The sequence below is a fragment of the Candoia aspera genome, chromosome 8 (genome assembly GCF_035149785.1).
Source record: "Candoia aspera isolate rCanAsp1 chromosome 8, rCanAsp1.hap2, whole genome shotgun sequence".
NCBI classification, from domain to species: domain Eukaryota; kingdom Metazoa; phylum Chordata; class Lepidosauria; order Squamata; family Boidae; genus Candoia; species Candoia aspera.
In genome coordinates, this window is record NC_086160.1 from 37,756,328 (window position 1) to 37,773,547 (window position 17,220).

At 40.2% G+C, this 17,220-nt stretch overlaps 1 protein-coding gene across 1 annotated transcript in view; it reads right to left on the minus strand.

Annotated features, from left to right (window-relative positions):
• Positions 1-15,431, minus strand: part of DCLK2 (doublecortin like kinase 2) — a 95,890-nt gene extending 80,459 nt beyond the window's left edge. The window contains 2 exon segments of the mRNA XM_063310177.1: positions 3,541-3,875; positions 14,332-15,431. Of these exon segments, the coding sequence (XP_063166247.1) occupies positions 3,541-3,875; positions 14,332-14,755 (759 nt within the window). The 5' untranslated portion in view covers positions 14,756-15,431.
• Positions 15,432-17,220: the final 1,789 nt, after the last annotated feature.

The following is a 17,220-nucleotide window of genomic DNA, read 5'->3' on the forward strand; positions in this document are numbered from 1 at the left end:
GCACAAGAGCTTCAATTTCACTGTCAGTAGAAACATCTCCTTCTTCATTAGAATCAACTTCTTCCACAACCTCCTCAGTCAGATGAAACATATTAAAGCTGATATTTTCTGCAATGTCCCGAATATCTTGCAGAATAGCTTGACAGGTGTCATGAAGGATCTGTTTAAAGATCTGTTTAAACTCACAGCGAAGCTCACAATGGAACTCTGAGAAAGTCTCCTTGAAATCCTCCAGGTTTCAGGAAGTACATTAAGGGGCCCAGTAGATACTTGACTGGCAGACATAGGAGTTAATGAGTTAATAAAAGATCTCCGAAAGTTGTTGACACAGGAGAAAGTATGCTAACAAGCAGCTCTCAGAGAAAGTGAACAGAAAACTGAAGATTCAAAACAGCAGATTCATCATGTAGGAAAACGTTAAATCCTTCAAATTCAATACTAAAATAATAGCAGGAAGACAAGGGATATTGAGCAGGGAGGCAGGGATATTGAGGAGGATTGAAAATTATTTATTTTCAATCCTCCTCAATATCTAAATGGGAAAACAAGCCAAAGCTTAAAAATATTTTTGAAAATTAATTCCAGAAATGACAAGCCCCAAGAGTGATTGTTTCTCATTGCTGTAGAAAGTCTCTCTTAGGGTATATAACTTAAAAATAGATAGAAATTGGGTGATTTAGAAATGGGGTGGCTCGACCTAGTGTCCCTTAAGGCTACAGTGCGGGTTGGAAATGAACATGTCCCAGCTTCCTGGCAACTCTCACCCAATCGGCACGAACACTGTTTGCAATTCTCAGACTGCAAGTCGCCATTCCAGAGGACAGATGGGATGATTCCAAGCATTTTCTTTGTCTGTGAAAAAGTTCTGGGCTTCTGGAAAATACATGCCCACGCCCCAGTTCTGTCCACATAGCTCGTGGACACAGCTGTTCAGTCAGCCATGTCCCCACTGAAGCCAACATCTTTTTTCAAGTGGGAATGCATTTTTAAGGAACAATAGTTACAGTACTACAGTATAATAAAAATGTTTCAGGAAAAATGACAAAGAATGGAGCAGCCCGAAGTCATATTAATATTAATCAAATCAATCTTGATGCCATATTTGGCAAATTGTCAAGGGTGTCATTTTATGTAGAATGAATTATATGCAATGATGCATCCATCCTGGCCCATTCTGATCTCTCAGTGGTTTTCAGTGCCATTGATCATGGTATCCTTTTGGGCTGGCTTAGAGGATAGGAGTGCTGGGCTGTATTGCAGTGGTTCTTTTCCTTCCTCTGGGATTGGTTCCAGCTATTGGTGGTGGTGGTGGTGGTAGATATCAAGCCCTAGGTCCCTGCTTTGCATGATTCTTCAGGGCTCCCCACTCTTATTTAACATCTGCATGAAACCACCTGTCAACATGGGGTGAGGTATCATTGGTATGCTGATGATATTCACTTGTACATCTCTGCCCTCCATTGACCAAGTGATGTTGTCAAGGTTCTTTATCGGTGTCTGTAAGTTGTAGGGGTCTGGATGGAGAGGAACAGGCTTCAACTTAACCCTAATAAGACCAAGTGAATGTGGGTTTTAAGGACCCCTGGTCCTGAGGACTTTCCTTTTTTAGTTCTGGATAGAGTGACACTTTCTCAGTCAGCACTGCTATGCAATTGAGGGGGTCCTTCTGGACTTTTGGGTTCTATGAAGCAGGTGGCAATTGTGGCCAGGATAGCCTCTGTATAAATTCATCTTGTACACAATTGTACCTGTTCCTTTGGACTACTACAACACATTCTACAAGGGCTGCCTTTAAAGACAACTCAGAAGCTGCAACTGGTTCAGAAAGTGTGGGAAGTTATGGGTGTACCTTGGTACTCCCAAGGACATGACTACTTTGCAAGCTGTACTGGCTCCCAATAGGCTTCAGGGTACAATTCAAGGTGCTGGTTGTTACCTTTAAACCCTTACTGGAATACAGCTCTGTTACTTGTGGGGTTGCCTGTCTCCCATAAATTCCTCTTGCCCCATGAGATCCTACTGAGTTGGCATGCTCCTAGTCACTTCTATTAAGCAATGCCATCTGATGGGATGCAGGAAGATTGCTTTTTCTATTACAGCAACTGCCTTATAGAACAGCTTAAGCCCCAAAGTCCAGGTGGCCCCAACCCGGTTGGTCTTTCAAAAGGCATTGACAATATGGATGTTCCTGTGGGCATTGGACCAGGGCATTGAGCAAGTCTGTTGTTGTTGTTTTGTTTGGAAGAGAAGTTTTATGGAGGGGAATGTTAGTCCTTGTTTGTTATTTGTCTTGGTTAGTGGTATTTGCTATTTGCTTTGTTTAGAGATAGATGTTTTTATTGTGGTTTTTAAATTTATTTTAAGCCACTAAGGGCCATTTTGAATTGGGCAGCCATATAAATTGAATAAATAAAGTGCTACCTTAGTTTGTAAGCAGGTACAGAAAACTCAGATGAGGTCAAGGGGCTAGAAAATATCAATTTATATTCCAGTACCAAAAAGAATGATCAAACTACCAAATATTTTTATTGATATATTTTGTTTTCTTTTAATTTTTTATTTGTAAGCTGCCTGGAGGCATTGTGCAGTTGGGTGGGCTCAAAACTGAAATAAGGAATCGAATAAATAAATTTGCACTTCTATAATAAGCAGTAGCATCCAATATCACATGGCTAACTTCTGATGGATAATGGAAAAGGAAAGAGAATTTCAGACAGATGTCTACTTGGGATTCTGAACAGCCCTTAAGAACATGGGTGAATCAACCACTACATATGCCTACTAAAGAATGTGTATGATGGCCAGGAAGCAAGGGTTGGAACAGAACATGGCACTGTAGAAAATGACCAGAAGAAAAGTACAACATTGGTCAGTGATGGGAGGGCCTCAATCTTCCAGCCAAGGCCTTCCCCTTCTGCTAGGTTCATGGCACATCTTCTGTTATGGATTATACAGTACTTTCTCACTGTTATCACTCATTTTCCTGAGAAAGGAGATATCTCAACCAGGTTCTTCTTCTTTAACTCTAGCTTGTGAGCAAGTTGGGAATCTCACAGCCTGAACAACTTACCTACTTGTAAACTAAGGAAAATAAGGACAAGGAGGAAGAGGGGAGAGGGGGAGAAAAAAGGAAAACCAACTCTGTAATATCACCTCCTGACCATAGTAGCTTTGAGGCATGTGATCAGAAAACGAGAGATCAGGAAAAAATATTGTAATTTAAAAATCAGTTTTATAAAATAAGAAAAAAATAAGAAAACTTTCTTTTAGCTTGGATAGTTAACTGCCCAAACTTTTAAAATGTAATAGATAAAGTATTTAGCTCTGATAAAAATAATAATAAATCCATAAGCTTTTACTGATCTTGCTTCCCTCCTCACCTACTAGACAAACGAATCAATGCAGAATAAGCAAAGAATAACTGCATTTTAAGTGCTTTTAAAATTATTAAGAGTTTAGCTTTTATATGTAGTAAACTCAGTGTTTAAAGATGGCAAATAAACTTAACTTTGCATTATTATCAGTATTAATTTTTCTTACCTGTTTCCCATCCAATGTGCAAATTCTCTTGACAACTCCTGAATCTAGCTTAATAGCTTCTGTTATATCAGTCAACACTTGGTCAAAGGAATGAGCAGTTTTTTTATTCAGCAAAATCCTCACAGCTTTCCGTGGCTTCACTCCACTCCGTATAACAGTTACCAGTTTAGGTTTAATGAAGTCTTTGCTCTCCTTTATTTCACTTTTTGCAGATGTTAAGGATGTGAGGGATCGAGATGACCCAGATTTTATGTTGACAGACCAATTTGGATTAACATTCTTAGTGTAATCAACTTTCCGAAATGGCTCATTGGAAGCACATACATAACTTTCACCTAGGGAGGAGAAAAAAGAAGAAAGTAAGATGTTATTTCTTTGTTCTCACTTGATATGCTTTTGATAACCAATTATCTATGTATGTCTATATGTCATTGGAGTATTTGCAAATGCTTAATTTTTGAAATAGTCCAAAGGTAAAGAAAAATATTAATAAAACTATGACACCCAAGGAAAGCCTGCTGAGTTAAGTTAGTGCCTATCAAGCCCAGCACTCTTTTTCTTAGAATAGCAAATATATATCTTTAGGAAGTTGACCGACAGAGCATTAAGGAAAGAGATCTTATTTGTTAATGCCGGGCACTAATATTCAGTAGCCTGCTGTCTTTGACATTGGGCTAGTAGTCCTCTGTACTAAAAGCTAGAATTTACACTACATTCATATTTTAAACAAAAAACATGAATGCTATAGTTTCTCCAGTTTTATGAATTTGGCAGGCACTGATGTTTAATATTCCAAAAATTATTTCGTATTTATGATAACCCTTTTAATGTTTTCCATCTCAATCCTAGCAATTTCAGAAATCCATGTGCCCTCGCAATAATGGAGCTGGAAGAAAATTTGCTTATAACAGTGGACTGCAGAGAATATGGAGGTGTCTTTCTCCATTATGCCCCCTCTGCTAGAACATACCCCAAGAAAACAGATTGGACCAACCCTGTTAGGATTCCAGGAGGCACCTGTGGAACATTGTATTGGTGTTCAGTTTTGTATTATATGTTTAAACTGTTTGTGTAGCTGGAATACAAGCCAATCACTTGCTTATGATTGTTTTAAAAAGGCACATATGCCATTCCAAATAAATAAATAAATATTAACTTCATTCTTACATGGTTTCAACAAGCAGCGCAGATCTTTACATCCTATATTATTAAGCTAGCATTAGTCGGCATTTTGTAAAAGAGGAAGCAGAATTAATTAGTAAACTACCTAGCAATGACAGCCAATCAAAACAATTCAGGAATACATTACAATTTTTTCCAATCAGTTCTTTCCATTCAGAAGAATCCAAATGATAGACTGGGATAGGTAGAATCAGTGCATAATGCTACTGTAAGTCACCTAGATAAATACATTACTATAAGCCAAAAGTTATTAAACTGTGTGTCATGATCCTGGGAGGGCAGCTACTTGGGATAAAGGTCACAAAAAATGAAACACCAAACACTCTTGCCCTGTAAATGTCACTGACAGTGTCACTATCTCTAAGCCCCAGAAAGGGATCAGATGTGAAGTAAGCCATTGGCAAGGGCAATGCAATGCTAATTTGGAGCCTGAGGAAAAGGTAAGTGGTCTGGTCTACTACTCAACTGGAAACAACCATTGAGATGCTAGGACGGAATGTCCTCACCTATCAGCCAATGTGAAGGAAGGCCATATGTGATTCAAAAATTCACATTAAGGTACCTTGCAGGGAGAGTCGGTATTTTTTTTTTTGCCCATTCCAGTGTGTGCCACGGAAGTAGCAGAAGTGCCATATAACTTGTTCAACCTCCTCCCCAAATTGTAACCCTCCCCCCCAAAAGTCCTAATGAAGTCCCTTTAGTTTGCAAATTAAAATGCTATGCTAATAAACAGAAACATCCAAAAAACTCTGTACATTTACTAAACTTTTTTCTTTTAATATTTAACCATATCACAGCATTTTATTCAGTCAACATAAGCAATGCTACGTGCTGTTTGTAGAATATGCTCTTCCTCCAATTAAGCTGATAAAATTCTTCACTCCTTACTCAAAGCCCATCATTTGACCTTCACTTGACCACTATTAAGACATGAGAGGTCAAATTACCCAAGTTTCTTATATACTCCCCCCCACCCAAAAAAACCCCCCAAAGAGAATCTGAGTGTGATTTTTCTTCCCGGAATATGAAGTACCCCACCCAGCAGCTTTTTCTGAGAGAATTTATCCAGACAGAACAGTTGTGGATATGGAAGGAAAGCCTTCCAGTAACCAGCATGAACTCTTCCTTCCCTTTGTTTTCTCCCCTGGGATTTTAAGGCAGCCTGAAGAGCACTGCACCATGCCTGGTTAACAATTATACTGTAAAAGGAAAATGCTGAAAGCACTGAAATGTGTGTAGGTGTGTCTGGGGCGGGGGAGAGATTTGTGTTGTACGGGAGAGCAGAAAGAAAGGACAACGTTGCAGCTGTTAGCTCAACAGGCAACCAATGGTGAAGGAGAAGCTGGCTTGTACTTCAGCAAACCAGCAGCAGACAAGCTGAAAGGAGCAGCAGAGCCCAGCAGCTTTACCAGTCCAGCAGCTGGTAAAGTATCTTCCTTTTCTCACCAGCACAGGTTGAGAAACTGCCAAACCAAGGCTTCAGCAGCAGTTTGGAACAGCGGCTGACAGCAACAGAAGCCAACTTGAAGATGGCTAAATGGTGGCTAAAGACTTTGGTATAAGTTCAAGCAACAGAACTGCTATGGACTGTTATATAATGAGATACAGACATAGCTGTTAATAGAAGTACAGCAGAATAAAGCATAGGCTTAATAATAAGTGGTAAGGTAGAAGTTAGGACAATAAGTAAGTTTGTTGAATTTTCTATAATAAAAGCCTCCCTGGAAAGACAGGGAAGATAAAAACAGTCTGTTTATTGCTGCTCTGTACCATTTCCCAAAAGAACCCCCTCACATTTGGTGGTAGTGGTAAGATGGGACAGCACCTGAGGAAACCATATACAAGCCTTGAATGAAGAAGAAAACAGAACCTGCACCCTGGAAAAGGGAGTTTGGTCCTAGAAAGGCTAGAGCTCAAGAGATTGCCCAGGTGCTCTCTCTAGATACACATCTACAGACTAGGGCTTATGTAAGGAGGTTGTAAATGAAAAAGGAAGAATTGGTTGCACCAAAGGGGGACCCTAAAACCCAAGTACCAGTAGAAAGGACAGAGATTTCATCTGATGCCTGGCTACAGATGATGAGTGACATGATTAGGCAGTAGGAAGAGAAAAGGAATAGCCAAAAGGGAAGAGGAAGATAGATTGTGGAGAGAAGCTGAACACAAGGCCCGACTGGAAAGGGAGAGGAAAGGAGGAAGACATGACTGCTCTTCTGAGGGAAGCTCAAACCCGTCCAGTCTTCCTTCCCTTCAACTTTGCCTAGTGGAAAGGAAGGACCTAAAGATTTGAGGATCCTCAAACTTACAGAGGAGGAGATACAGAATCAGTCTTTGTAATGTTTGAATGGGTTGCAGATACTTTAAACTGGCCTAAGGGAGAGTGGGTAATTTGGCTAGTTCCATGTTTAATAGGAAAAGCTTTAAGAACATAAGCAGGGCTCCCTGCACATGAAGTCTCTGACTATAATCAAGTAAAGAAGGCTGTATTGTATAGAGATGAAGGAAATATACACACGCACACACCCCTACTGACAAAGGTTTAGGCAATATTCCAGACTCACACGAAGGAGAGAGTTATGAAAAAGATTAGAAGATTTAGGAAGAAAGTGGTTAAAACCAGAAATAAGGAGGAAGTATTGGATGCAATCATGTTAGAACATTTTCTCCATTTTTGCTATCTTCTGTTAAGTTTCTGAAAGCTGCATCCCTTGCAAAGGATTACTTAGCATCACGAAAGTCTCAATTACTTAGCATCATGAGGTCAGAAAATTGTTAGAAATTGGAAAAGGACCAAGGAAACCTAGACTGGCAAAGTCAACACTGATAGGTGATAGGAAAGATAGATGTAAGAAAACAGATGGCAGAGGAAATCTTCCCCAATTAGGAGACAATAAGATGCCTACTGGAAGTATAAAATGCTATACCTGTGGTAAACCAGGGCATTTTGCTAAGGATTGTCACAATAAATTTCCAAAAAGATGTAGTACAGCAGTCCTTAAATCCTGTAGGACAAGAGATTACTGTGTTTGCAAAGGTAAATGGGAGACAAGTGATTGGTTTAATAGACACTGAGAGCAGGCAAACACTGGTACGTCCCCATTTAGTTCCCAATGCTATTCACAAAGTGAAGAAAGCCTTACAAGCGTATAAGGACAGACACATAGAGTGTCCTTAGTGCAAGCTCAGATTATAATAGAAGGTGTCATGAGTAAGGATGGCGAGCAGGGGGCTCCTATCCAGACTGTTAAGCGCATGCGTAGCACTGAGGAATTGGGCAGCCATTCAAAGAGACACAGATCGAGACCGCCTTAACCTTTGGGGTTTATATGTCTGGGTTTTTCCCACGCTTCTTCAGTTTGTTAGGATTCCTGTTATGTACAAGCAATAAAACATTAGAGACCAGTTCCTTGTCTCAGCGTGTTTCCTGGCTGTTAGGACAGAAGGGACTACTAGGATTCTTTTACTAGAAAAGTCCCAAGGCTTCTTTCTGACCTTTTTATAGGGCCTGAGTTTACTTCCTACTGGAAGTTAATAGAAAACTTCAGAGAACGGAAGTCCTCAGAAGTAGTTGGAGTCACCTAAGAGCTGAAGCTCTTTTTCTAAGGAAGAGGGTTGGAATATGCTTCCAACACATTCAGCATTAGCAGGGGATCCAGCCCGCAACTAGGGTCTGTGTCACCCGGGGCAAACATGGATTCCGCGCTCATTTTGGCACCCCCTAGCACACGCCCGGGACACATGCCCCGCTTGCCCCCCCCCCCCAGTTGCAGCCCTGAGGGGATCAGGGGCATCCAAAGAAAGACAAGTGTTTGCGTAAGACTGGTAAAAGTAGAGGACATCCAACAGAGAATTTAACTCTGCCCTGGGATGTGAATATAGGAGAGGAGCAACAGAAAGATTCCTCAGTAAAAGACGGTTGGGAACAGCAAAAGAAGGAAACAAGGATTGGGAAAAGAAACATGTCACAGTGGGGCATAGAATTAAATTACTAACATGAATCCTAAAGTTACAAAGTATATATAAATAAGGCTTTTTGGCAGATAGTTAATGTTAACTATGTTGACCAGTTCTAATTCAATGTTTTTTTGTCTAATTCTTCTCTCCTTTCTTCCCATCAGATTGGAGAAACCAGTTTCATACCAACTTTTGCAAATAAATGTGAGTCAATCTGAAATGATTTGCTATACCAATTACATGTTGATTAAGTTAAAATCCTACACACAGATAAACTAAATCTCATTTATTTTAGTGGAATTTTAGTTATTCAAGCTAGTCAGAACCGCATTCTCAGTTTTCTTTCAAAGCAATTGAGTAATATGTCAGCTAAAGGGAAATGTGGTATAAGGCTGTTCAGACTAGCAAAAAGGAGACCTAAATCAAATTTCGACTTATCCATAAAGCTTAATAGCCTACTGTAAGGGTTAGGTGGAGGAGGAAACAATATATGCTGTCTTAAACTCTTAAGCAGGAAGGTGCAATATGACTTCAAAGTAATGAATATTAATACATTAATTATGCAGCTAAAACAATTCCTGGAATAAATTTAAGTGCAGCCCCTCAGTTTAGTTTATTCTATGCCATGTCACCTGAAGTAGCATTAACAAGCTTCACAATTTCATCTACAAAAATACTAACATACTTTATATCATCCTGTATATTGCTTCTAAAATGGGGAAAAAATACTACTTGGGAAAAGAAGCATTTGGCATAATCAGGTTAATTCTTGCTTAAGAACCAAGAAACTTATGGCATCCTAGGACTTACATAAATATTTATAGATTAGAGATTGCATAATGTGTTACCTAGATGAGGCAATTTTAATCATTATCATAATTACATCTTTATTATCTGGATTCACAGACAATGGGCTGTGGTGAAATTTCGTTTTTATTTCACTGTTAACTTGAAACTAGAGAGTCTACACAATCCTTTCTGAAGCCTACTTTGCAACTACATAATGGACACAAAAACAGCACTTCATTTATTGTTATTTATTACAAAAAAAAGGTATGCTGTCTAATCACTTTATACATCCAGTTTCTACTCAGCCAAATCAAAGTCTGTTGTTTCCAGCACAGATATCTAATCTTTGGGTGGCCAAGAACACACATGCCTTGAAGTGGCTTGCTAGAACCCACATTCTGACCCAAGGGAAGCCCTTTTGGGCAGGAAGAAACTAAATCTGATTGAAGGTGCCAGCTCTGTCTTTATAACTTCTATGACAAAATTATTACAGGGCCTAAACATACATACAATCTACAGAATCATGAATCCATGTATCTGCTCATCATCATCATTGTAGCAGTAGTAGTAGTAGTAGTATATGGCACCCAACTCCTAGTAACTCTGGGTGGTTATCTTATTCCACTGGGATTAATGCTGTCATTTGCTGGCAATAGTCTATTAATCTCTGTGTAAAATAAGTGGACTAAATCCAAACAAAAAATATGGCAATATTCAACAACCTAGGAGAGTCTGTCGCTAACTTTAAAATACCCATTTTTGAACAAAGGCACAGCAAAGGGAAGATTTCATTATGAAAGAAACAAGTGACAATGAAAAAAAGGTTTCACAGTAGACTTATAAAGGGCTTTTATCATCATATACAGGGTGTGTGTGTATATATATATGATGTATATCCATACACACACACACACCGTACGTACACAGATACGTAGACTATCTCAGTTCACCAGTGCATGTCTATGTTATCACCAGTTTTCTAAATGGTCACCTAATAAGACAGCTTCCTCTCTATCTTTCATTTACCTCTGGCCTCCTGGTTGACAATTCTCATTCCCCTGACAATCATGGATACATTTGTAACTCATCATTTTGTTTTAGGCTTCTGATACAACAGATACTTTACACCATAATAAATCTGCTAGTCTTTAAGATGCTACAATGTTTAAGAGTTTGCAGTCAATTCCAATTTACTTTATTTAGTAGCAACTTTTTAAAACAACAATTGTTTCCAACTGACCTTTCTCCTGATTTCCAAGACTACTGCAATGGGGACTAGAATTGTTTGATTTTATAGCTGCCCTCTTTTGAAATACAACTGCTAAGCATTGGGGAAGAGAAAACAGTTTTCTAAAAAAAACACTTGGGGAATCCTTAAAACTTAGAAATATATTTCTAGGAATTGGTCCATTAGTCCGTCTAGTTCAGTAAAAGCAGGGTAACGATTTTCAAATTTTCAGATTGTAGTTCTCTGGCCTTACTCAGAGATGACAGGGTTGAACCCACTCTGCTACTGAACTATGCCCTCTCTACAAGCTTTCTGAAATAGATAAACAGCCTTCATAGCTGTATCTCTCCTTAAAGAAGAACGTATTCAACTTTCCATATAACATATTAGCTTAAACAATATGTTGTTGTTGTTATTCAGTCATAGTGTCCAACCCTTCGTGACCCCATGGACCATAGCACGCCAGGCCTTACTGTCCTCTACTGTCTCCCGGAGTTTACTCAAGTTCATGTTTATTGCATCGGTGATGCTGTCTAACCATCTCATCCTCTGCCATCCCCTTCTCCTTTTGCCTTCAGTCTTTCCCAGCTTCAGGGTCTTTTCCAGTGAGTCCTCTCTTCGCATTAGGTGGCCAAAGTATTTGAGCTTCAGCTTCTGTACATCTAAAGTTTCTGTCACTGCTAATGCTGTGTCTTATTGGTGCATCAGAGCATTCATTGATCAAGGCTGATAAAAGATTCAAATTCAGTGTTTTTCTGTTATCAGAGATGTCTGATCATTTTCAAATATCAGTTGCAAGTTGTGTTCAACAATGGCACTCTACCACCATCACAGAACGCCTCTGTATATACCCACTATCCCTAAAACTTACTCCAGATAGTTAGAAGACCTTCAGTAATTAATCTGGGGGAAGTGCTCAGAATTTTCAGAGTTCTAGAATCAAGTTTAATCAACATGTGCAAAAGAATTGGAAAATACCAATATTCAACTCAGGAAGCTGTACATTATTAAAGTTAATGATACAAGGAGGAATCATAGCAGTTTTTCTCTTAACAGATATGTTCCCATCTACAGTACAGTATTCTAAAACAAGAGTCCCCAATCTGTGATGACCAAGACCCTTTTTGTACTCCTCAGGACTCTTTTTGACCATAGTTTTCAATCTTAGTGATATGATTGCCAAGTTAGTTGAATCATTTCCTTCCATTTGAAGAAGGAAGCACTTGGAAACTACAACACAAGCTTAGGCTTGTCACAGCAAACCTCTTTCCCATAAAGAGGAAATCTTAGCTCTGCTCACATATGTAAGCATAATCAACCCATCAATTTTACACCTTGCCCTCCAAAACCTGGTAAAAGTTGGTAAATACAATTAGGAACATGTATAATATTATTATACCATTGGATGTAGTAAAGTAAAATAGCAATGATGGCAGCTTTGTATTCTTATGATTTAAGTTATTTTGCTGATGTCATGTGAAACCACAAAGCTTTGGCCCACATAAATGTATTACTCCTTAAGATACCACTTAATACATGACATCTGTATACTATGGTACAATGGCCTATAGCACACTATTTATAAAGTAGAAGTGGGGAAACAATAATGTCAGCAGAAAGAATTCTATATCGCCCAGACTTCTAGCTGGGAAACATCCATTCTGCAGCTTGAAAAAGTTGGATTAATGCTCCAGATTATTTAAACACACCTAAATAAACATCAAGCATCTGTACCAAGGATTACACATTTTCATAGAGTGTTTTTTTTTAAAAAAACATGCAAATACAAAATAACATTTAGGAAGAAAATCACACAATTCATGCAGATCAGCTTTTGATAGACTCCCTATGTAAACATATCTTAATTCATGTTCATATAGCTTCAATTTTATCTTGATTTTTAAATTTGTTTTCTCAGAGTCTAGAATTACAGTATATAAATCTAAATTGGTATTAAATGTTTACAGAATAATGTCTCAGATATTAAAATGTTTTGCTATTGAAACTGGACTACTGGAATTGAATACCCATAGCATTTTCTATTTCTTAGGAATATCACTGAGTCTGATTTTCTTCTATGAATTTACAAATACAGTGTCATCCACATTTATTCAAAGTAGGTACTCAGTTACCTTAAAGTTTAGCATTTTCCCAGTGGGTAATAGAATTACAAGATAATGTTCTCCATTCATTTGAATCACTGAAGTAGGTCACATAGTCAGGTGGCCTTACACAATAACCTTGTGAAAGGAGATGGAAAAGAAGGCACTGCTTACTTGAATAAACAATTCTAACCGGAGTTTGTCCATGTGATCTTCCTGAATGTGATAGCACTTAACACTGACATTATATTGAGGTATTGTGTACAGGAAATCAGTTATCAGCCAAGAAATCCTGTACATTAAAATGTGCAAATCATTCAACATCATTCTAGAATAGATTGATGTCACACAATCAACAAAAACATATATACTCAGTAAAAAAAAAAAATAAACATCTAAAAATTACTTGAATGCATGCTTATTGTAACATGGATGTGTGGATATCAAACTGATATTTCAGAAACACAGGTATGTCAACCTAATCCCTTTAATAACCTGTCTACAAAGTATTATGGACACTGAGTGATCTGAAGTAACAGGTAAGCAGGAAGTTTTACAAAATTAAGTTATATGTTCATTCCAAAGAAATCTTGGAGGGCTTAGATCAACATTATTCTTTTCATTGAGCTAATAGGTTCTGATTTTTATAATATGTTTATTTTGAGTATACTTGTCCATGAAAGACCCCTGGAAGGTCTAAACATTTGGATACTTAAGAGGGCATCCACTAACAGTTGTTTTTTTTTTAACCACAAAACAGTGATATGAAAATAGACCCATAAGCTGTCAGTTTTATGCATTAGATGTTCTGTAGCATATTATCATTTCTATGTCTAATGAGCCTTCTCAGACAGTTTGGAGCTCCTTTAGCTGGTCCAACACAAATACATTTTCAAATTCAAAGTAATCCATTATGAAATTGATTTCAGTTTTAGTATTTGATCTTCAACATGAAAATATTAATTATATATGCCAGGTGCCACAGCACTGAAAAGTGTTTGAAATGTTAAACATTTGTCAAATTGAGTATTTGTATCACCAACATTGTGAGAATTCCACAATGGGTACTTTTTATCCTGTCTCAAGCTATCCACAGGCAGCTGTGAATGCCAAATTATGTTTTAAACAAACACAAATCCCCATTTTGCGTCAGGACAGTGCCACAGTAGTATCTCATATCCACATTTTAATCTTCAAAGATTTCACTGTCCAACCTTGAAATAGCACGTATTTTCTTCCCTAGAAATCGAGGCAGCGTCTACCCACACGCACGGGTAGGCGAATCTTTCCAGCTCGAAGAGTCTGATTTATTAACAGAAGCAATGCTAATCAGCTGAAAGAGGGTGACATCATCTAAGAATTGTGGGTAATATGGAAAGATCCGTTCGGATCCCACTCGTGAAAACGCCCTTGATAGCTGCTTGCTTGGGCTACACTCCTAAACACACCCACCCCAGGGCAGCTCCCCGCCACCCGAGCTCAGGGCTCATGTCCGAGGGCTGTAATAAAGTCTACTGAGGCGGTCGCTTTCCTTACCATCCACCAGCTCGTCAAGGTTGGAGAGCTTTCGGCTGCCATCGATAGTATAGATGGCCCGGACGCCCTGGGGCAGGTTGACGTTGTCGGACAGAGACCTCGTGAGCTCGACGAGGAGGGCATCGAAGGAGCGGAAGCGGTCGCTGGAAATAGGATACACCAAGCCCTTGAAGTACTTATCCCCGTTGCGGTAGAAGCGCGCCTTTTTCGCTTTCTTCTCTGAGCTGAGGGCCTGGAGGGTGCGCGTGCGGTAGAAGCTGCAGTGGGCGCTGTGCGCGGGGCTGGGGATGAGCCCGTTGCCTTTGGGCCCCGAGCTGCTGCTACAAGTGGAGCTGCCTCCTCCCCGGCGGGAGCCCGACCGCTGCTGCCTTTTGTCTCGCTCCTCAAAATGCTCCAGCTCGATGCTCCTCCGCGGGTTGGCCATTTAAGGGCTTTGGTCGCCTACACCGCGCGCCCCTCGGCTTTCCGAATGAAATTAAGGATGCAAAATAAAACCCTAAAAGCCACCCCTTCCTCTTAAGCCCCCCGCCCACCGAGATGCCCTGGAGTGGACCGCCTGCGCAGCATTCCCCCAAAACGAGGGCAGGAGAGTTCGGCCCCTCTGCGGCTCAGCGTTTGTACGGCCCTTCCCCCGAGATGCAACAGCAGCAGCCCCAAGCCGTGCCCGGGACTCCGTGTCCATCAGGAGGCGGCAGGTCGTTCTCTTGGGTCACGCACGCGCAAGCACCGAAACGGGGCCCCCGAGCTCTGTCTTGGAGCCGCCGCCGCTCAGCATCTCGCAGCCCGCCCGCAGCCGCAAGAAAACGCAAGCAGCATCCGCTTGGGGACTCCCGTTGTTAGCCGCTGAGGCTCCACCAAGCCCCCAGGCAGCTTCCATCCAGCTTTAAGCGCATGCACGAAGCAGGGAAGATGCAGCTGGCGGCGTCCCCATGAAGTCATTCCGTTCCCCGCTTGGAGCTACCGAGAAAGGAGGTGGGGACGCCGCGGTCTTTCCATGGCCCCGCCCCCTAGAAGCGACCCGAATTCTAGCCGGAATCTCAGCTGACTGCTGCACCAAGCTAAGACAAGCGCGGAAGAACAGCAGCCAAACCAGCCGTTTTGTGTTCCGGCGCCTCGAGACCCAAGGCAAAGCTATCCAAGCCCCTCTTTCGCCAAAGGCAGTGGCGCGCCCGCGCAGGCGCATGCACGACCCAGCCGGCGGCCCTAGCCGGTCCAGGCAGATTTCCCTGCCAGTAGCAGAGCCGCCGCGAGCGCCCCTCCGTAAGGATCTTAGGAAAGCTGCTGTTTCGTGTAGGGAGGAAACAGGCTTCCTGTCGCCCGCCTTTCCTGTGCCTGCAACCGCTTCGGAAGCCAGGCGCAGAGAATCCAACAGGACGAGCAAGCAACGGGTACGACCCGGCCAGTGTGCATTAATAGCAATGCGGTGTGCGAGGGAAGGCAGCAAAGGTTGCTGCTGGGTCCTAAAAGAACTTGGCTTCCACTAAGAACTCCATGATAACCCAGCTGATTGTTTCCCTTGTAACCCTAATCCATGGCAGTTGTTTTTGGCTTGCCTGATGCACAAATTCATCCGGTATGAACCAGATCATTATGACCTATTCAGCAAAAAATAGTTTTAAAAACCCATGACTTACATGAACTTGCATTCATGAACAGAACAAGAGTTTAACTAGATATCCCTTCCATTAATCAATTCCATTCCTGTTATATTATTCCTGGTATGTGTCAGGAGATATTCTGTGATAATGTATTATTGAGCATACATTTATTTTGCATATCTGCTAACTCCTGCCACATGTCATTTTACAACTTAATCATTTTTTGTATTTCTCTGTGTTTCCCATCTTTGATTTATTTACCATCTTACTTGGCAAAAGGTTCTTGAAAATTTAAAAATTCAGGCATTATTTAAAAACTTTGACCTAAAAAATTATTGTTACTGCTGTAACACATTTTTTACTTACTTGTAACATATAGTTTATTTAGTTTTAATTTATTTGCAATGAAAAAAATAAAACTTGTATAAATATACATAAAATACCATTGTTTTTTTTTAAAAAAACTGGTTAATGATGTATACAAGAATATACATGAACTACAATTAATTCAAGATAACAATCCCAGCATTAGAGCCAAGTACCCTAACAGCAATTGCCATTGAGCAAAATTTAGCTACAGTAAGTATGAAAACAGTAATCATTTAGTGTATTATTCCATTTTTACTCTGAAGGAGAAATACTTATGGAATTTTCTGTCTTAGATGCCAAAGTCCTTTCATTTGCCTTTAATATTATGCACCTTTTCATACAGGTCAGACAGAACCTGGTGAAAGAGACCAGTTCCAGGTTGGCAAAGGACTGGGACAAGGCTGCATACTTTCCCCATATTTATTCAACCTATATGTTGAATATATATTGAGGGAAGCTGCATTGGAAGAAGACGAGTGTGGTTTTAAAACTGAAGAAGAAACATCAATAACCTGAGCTACGCTGATGATGCTACCCTGATAAAGCCAAAAATGCAAAGGTTCTGCAAGCCCTAGCAGTAAAAGTCAAGGAGCACAGTAAAAAAAAATGGGACTAAGATTAAATATAAAGACCAAACTAATGACAATGGGTAGAACAGTCAGAATTAGAACTGACAATGAATATATCAAAATGGTGGGTAGCTTCTTCCTTTTAAAATCAGTCAGTCATCAACAGTAAAGGAACAAGGAGTCAAGAAATAAGCCACAGACTAGCACTTGGTAGAGCAGCCATGAAGGCCTTGGAAAAGATATTAATAAGCCATCATGTACCTATACCTACAAAGATCAGAATAGTGCAGGCAGTGGTATTCCCCATGACCCTCTATGGAAGCAAAAGTTGGAATTTGAAGGAGCAGTTAGAA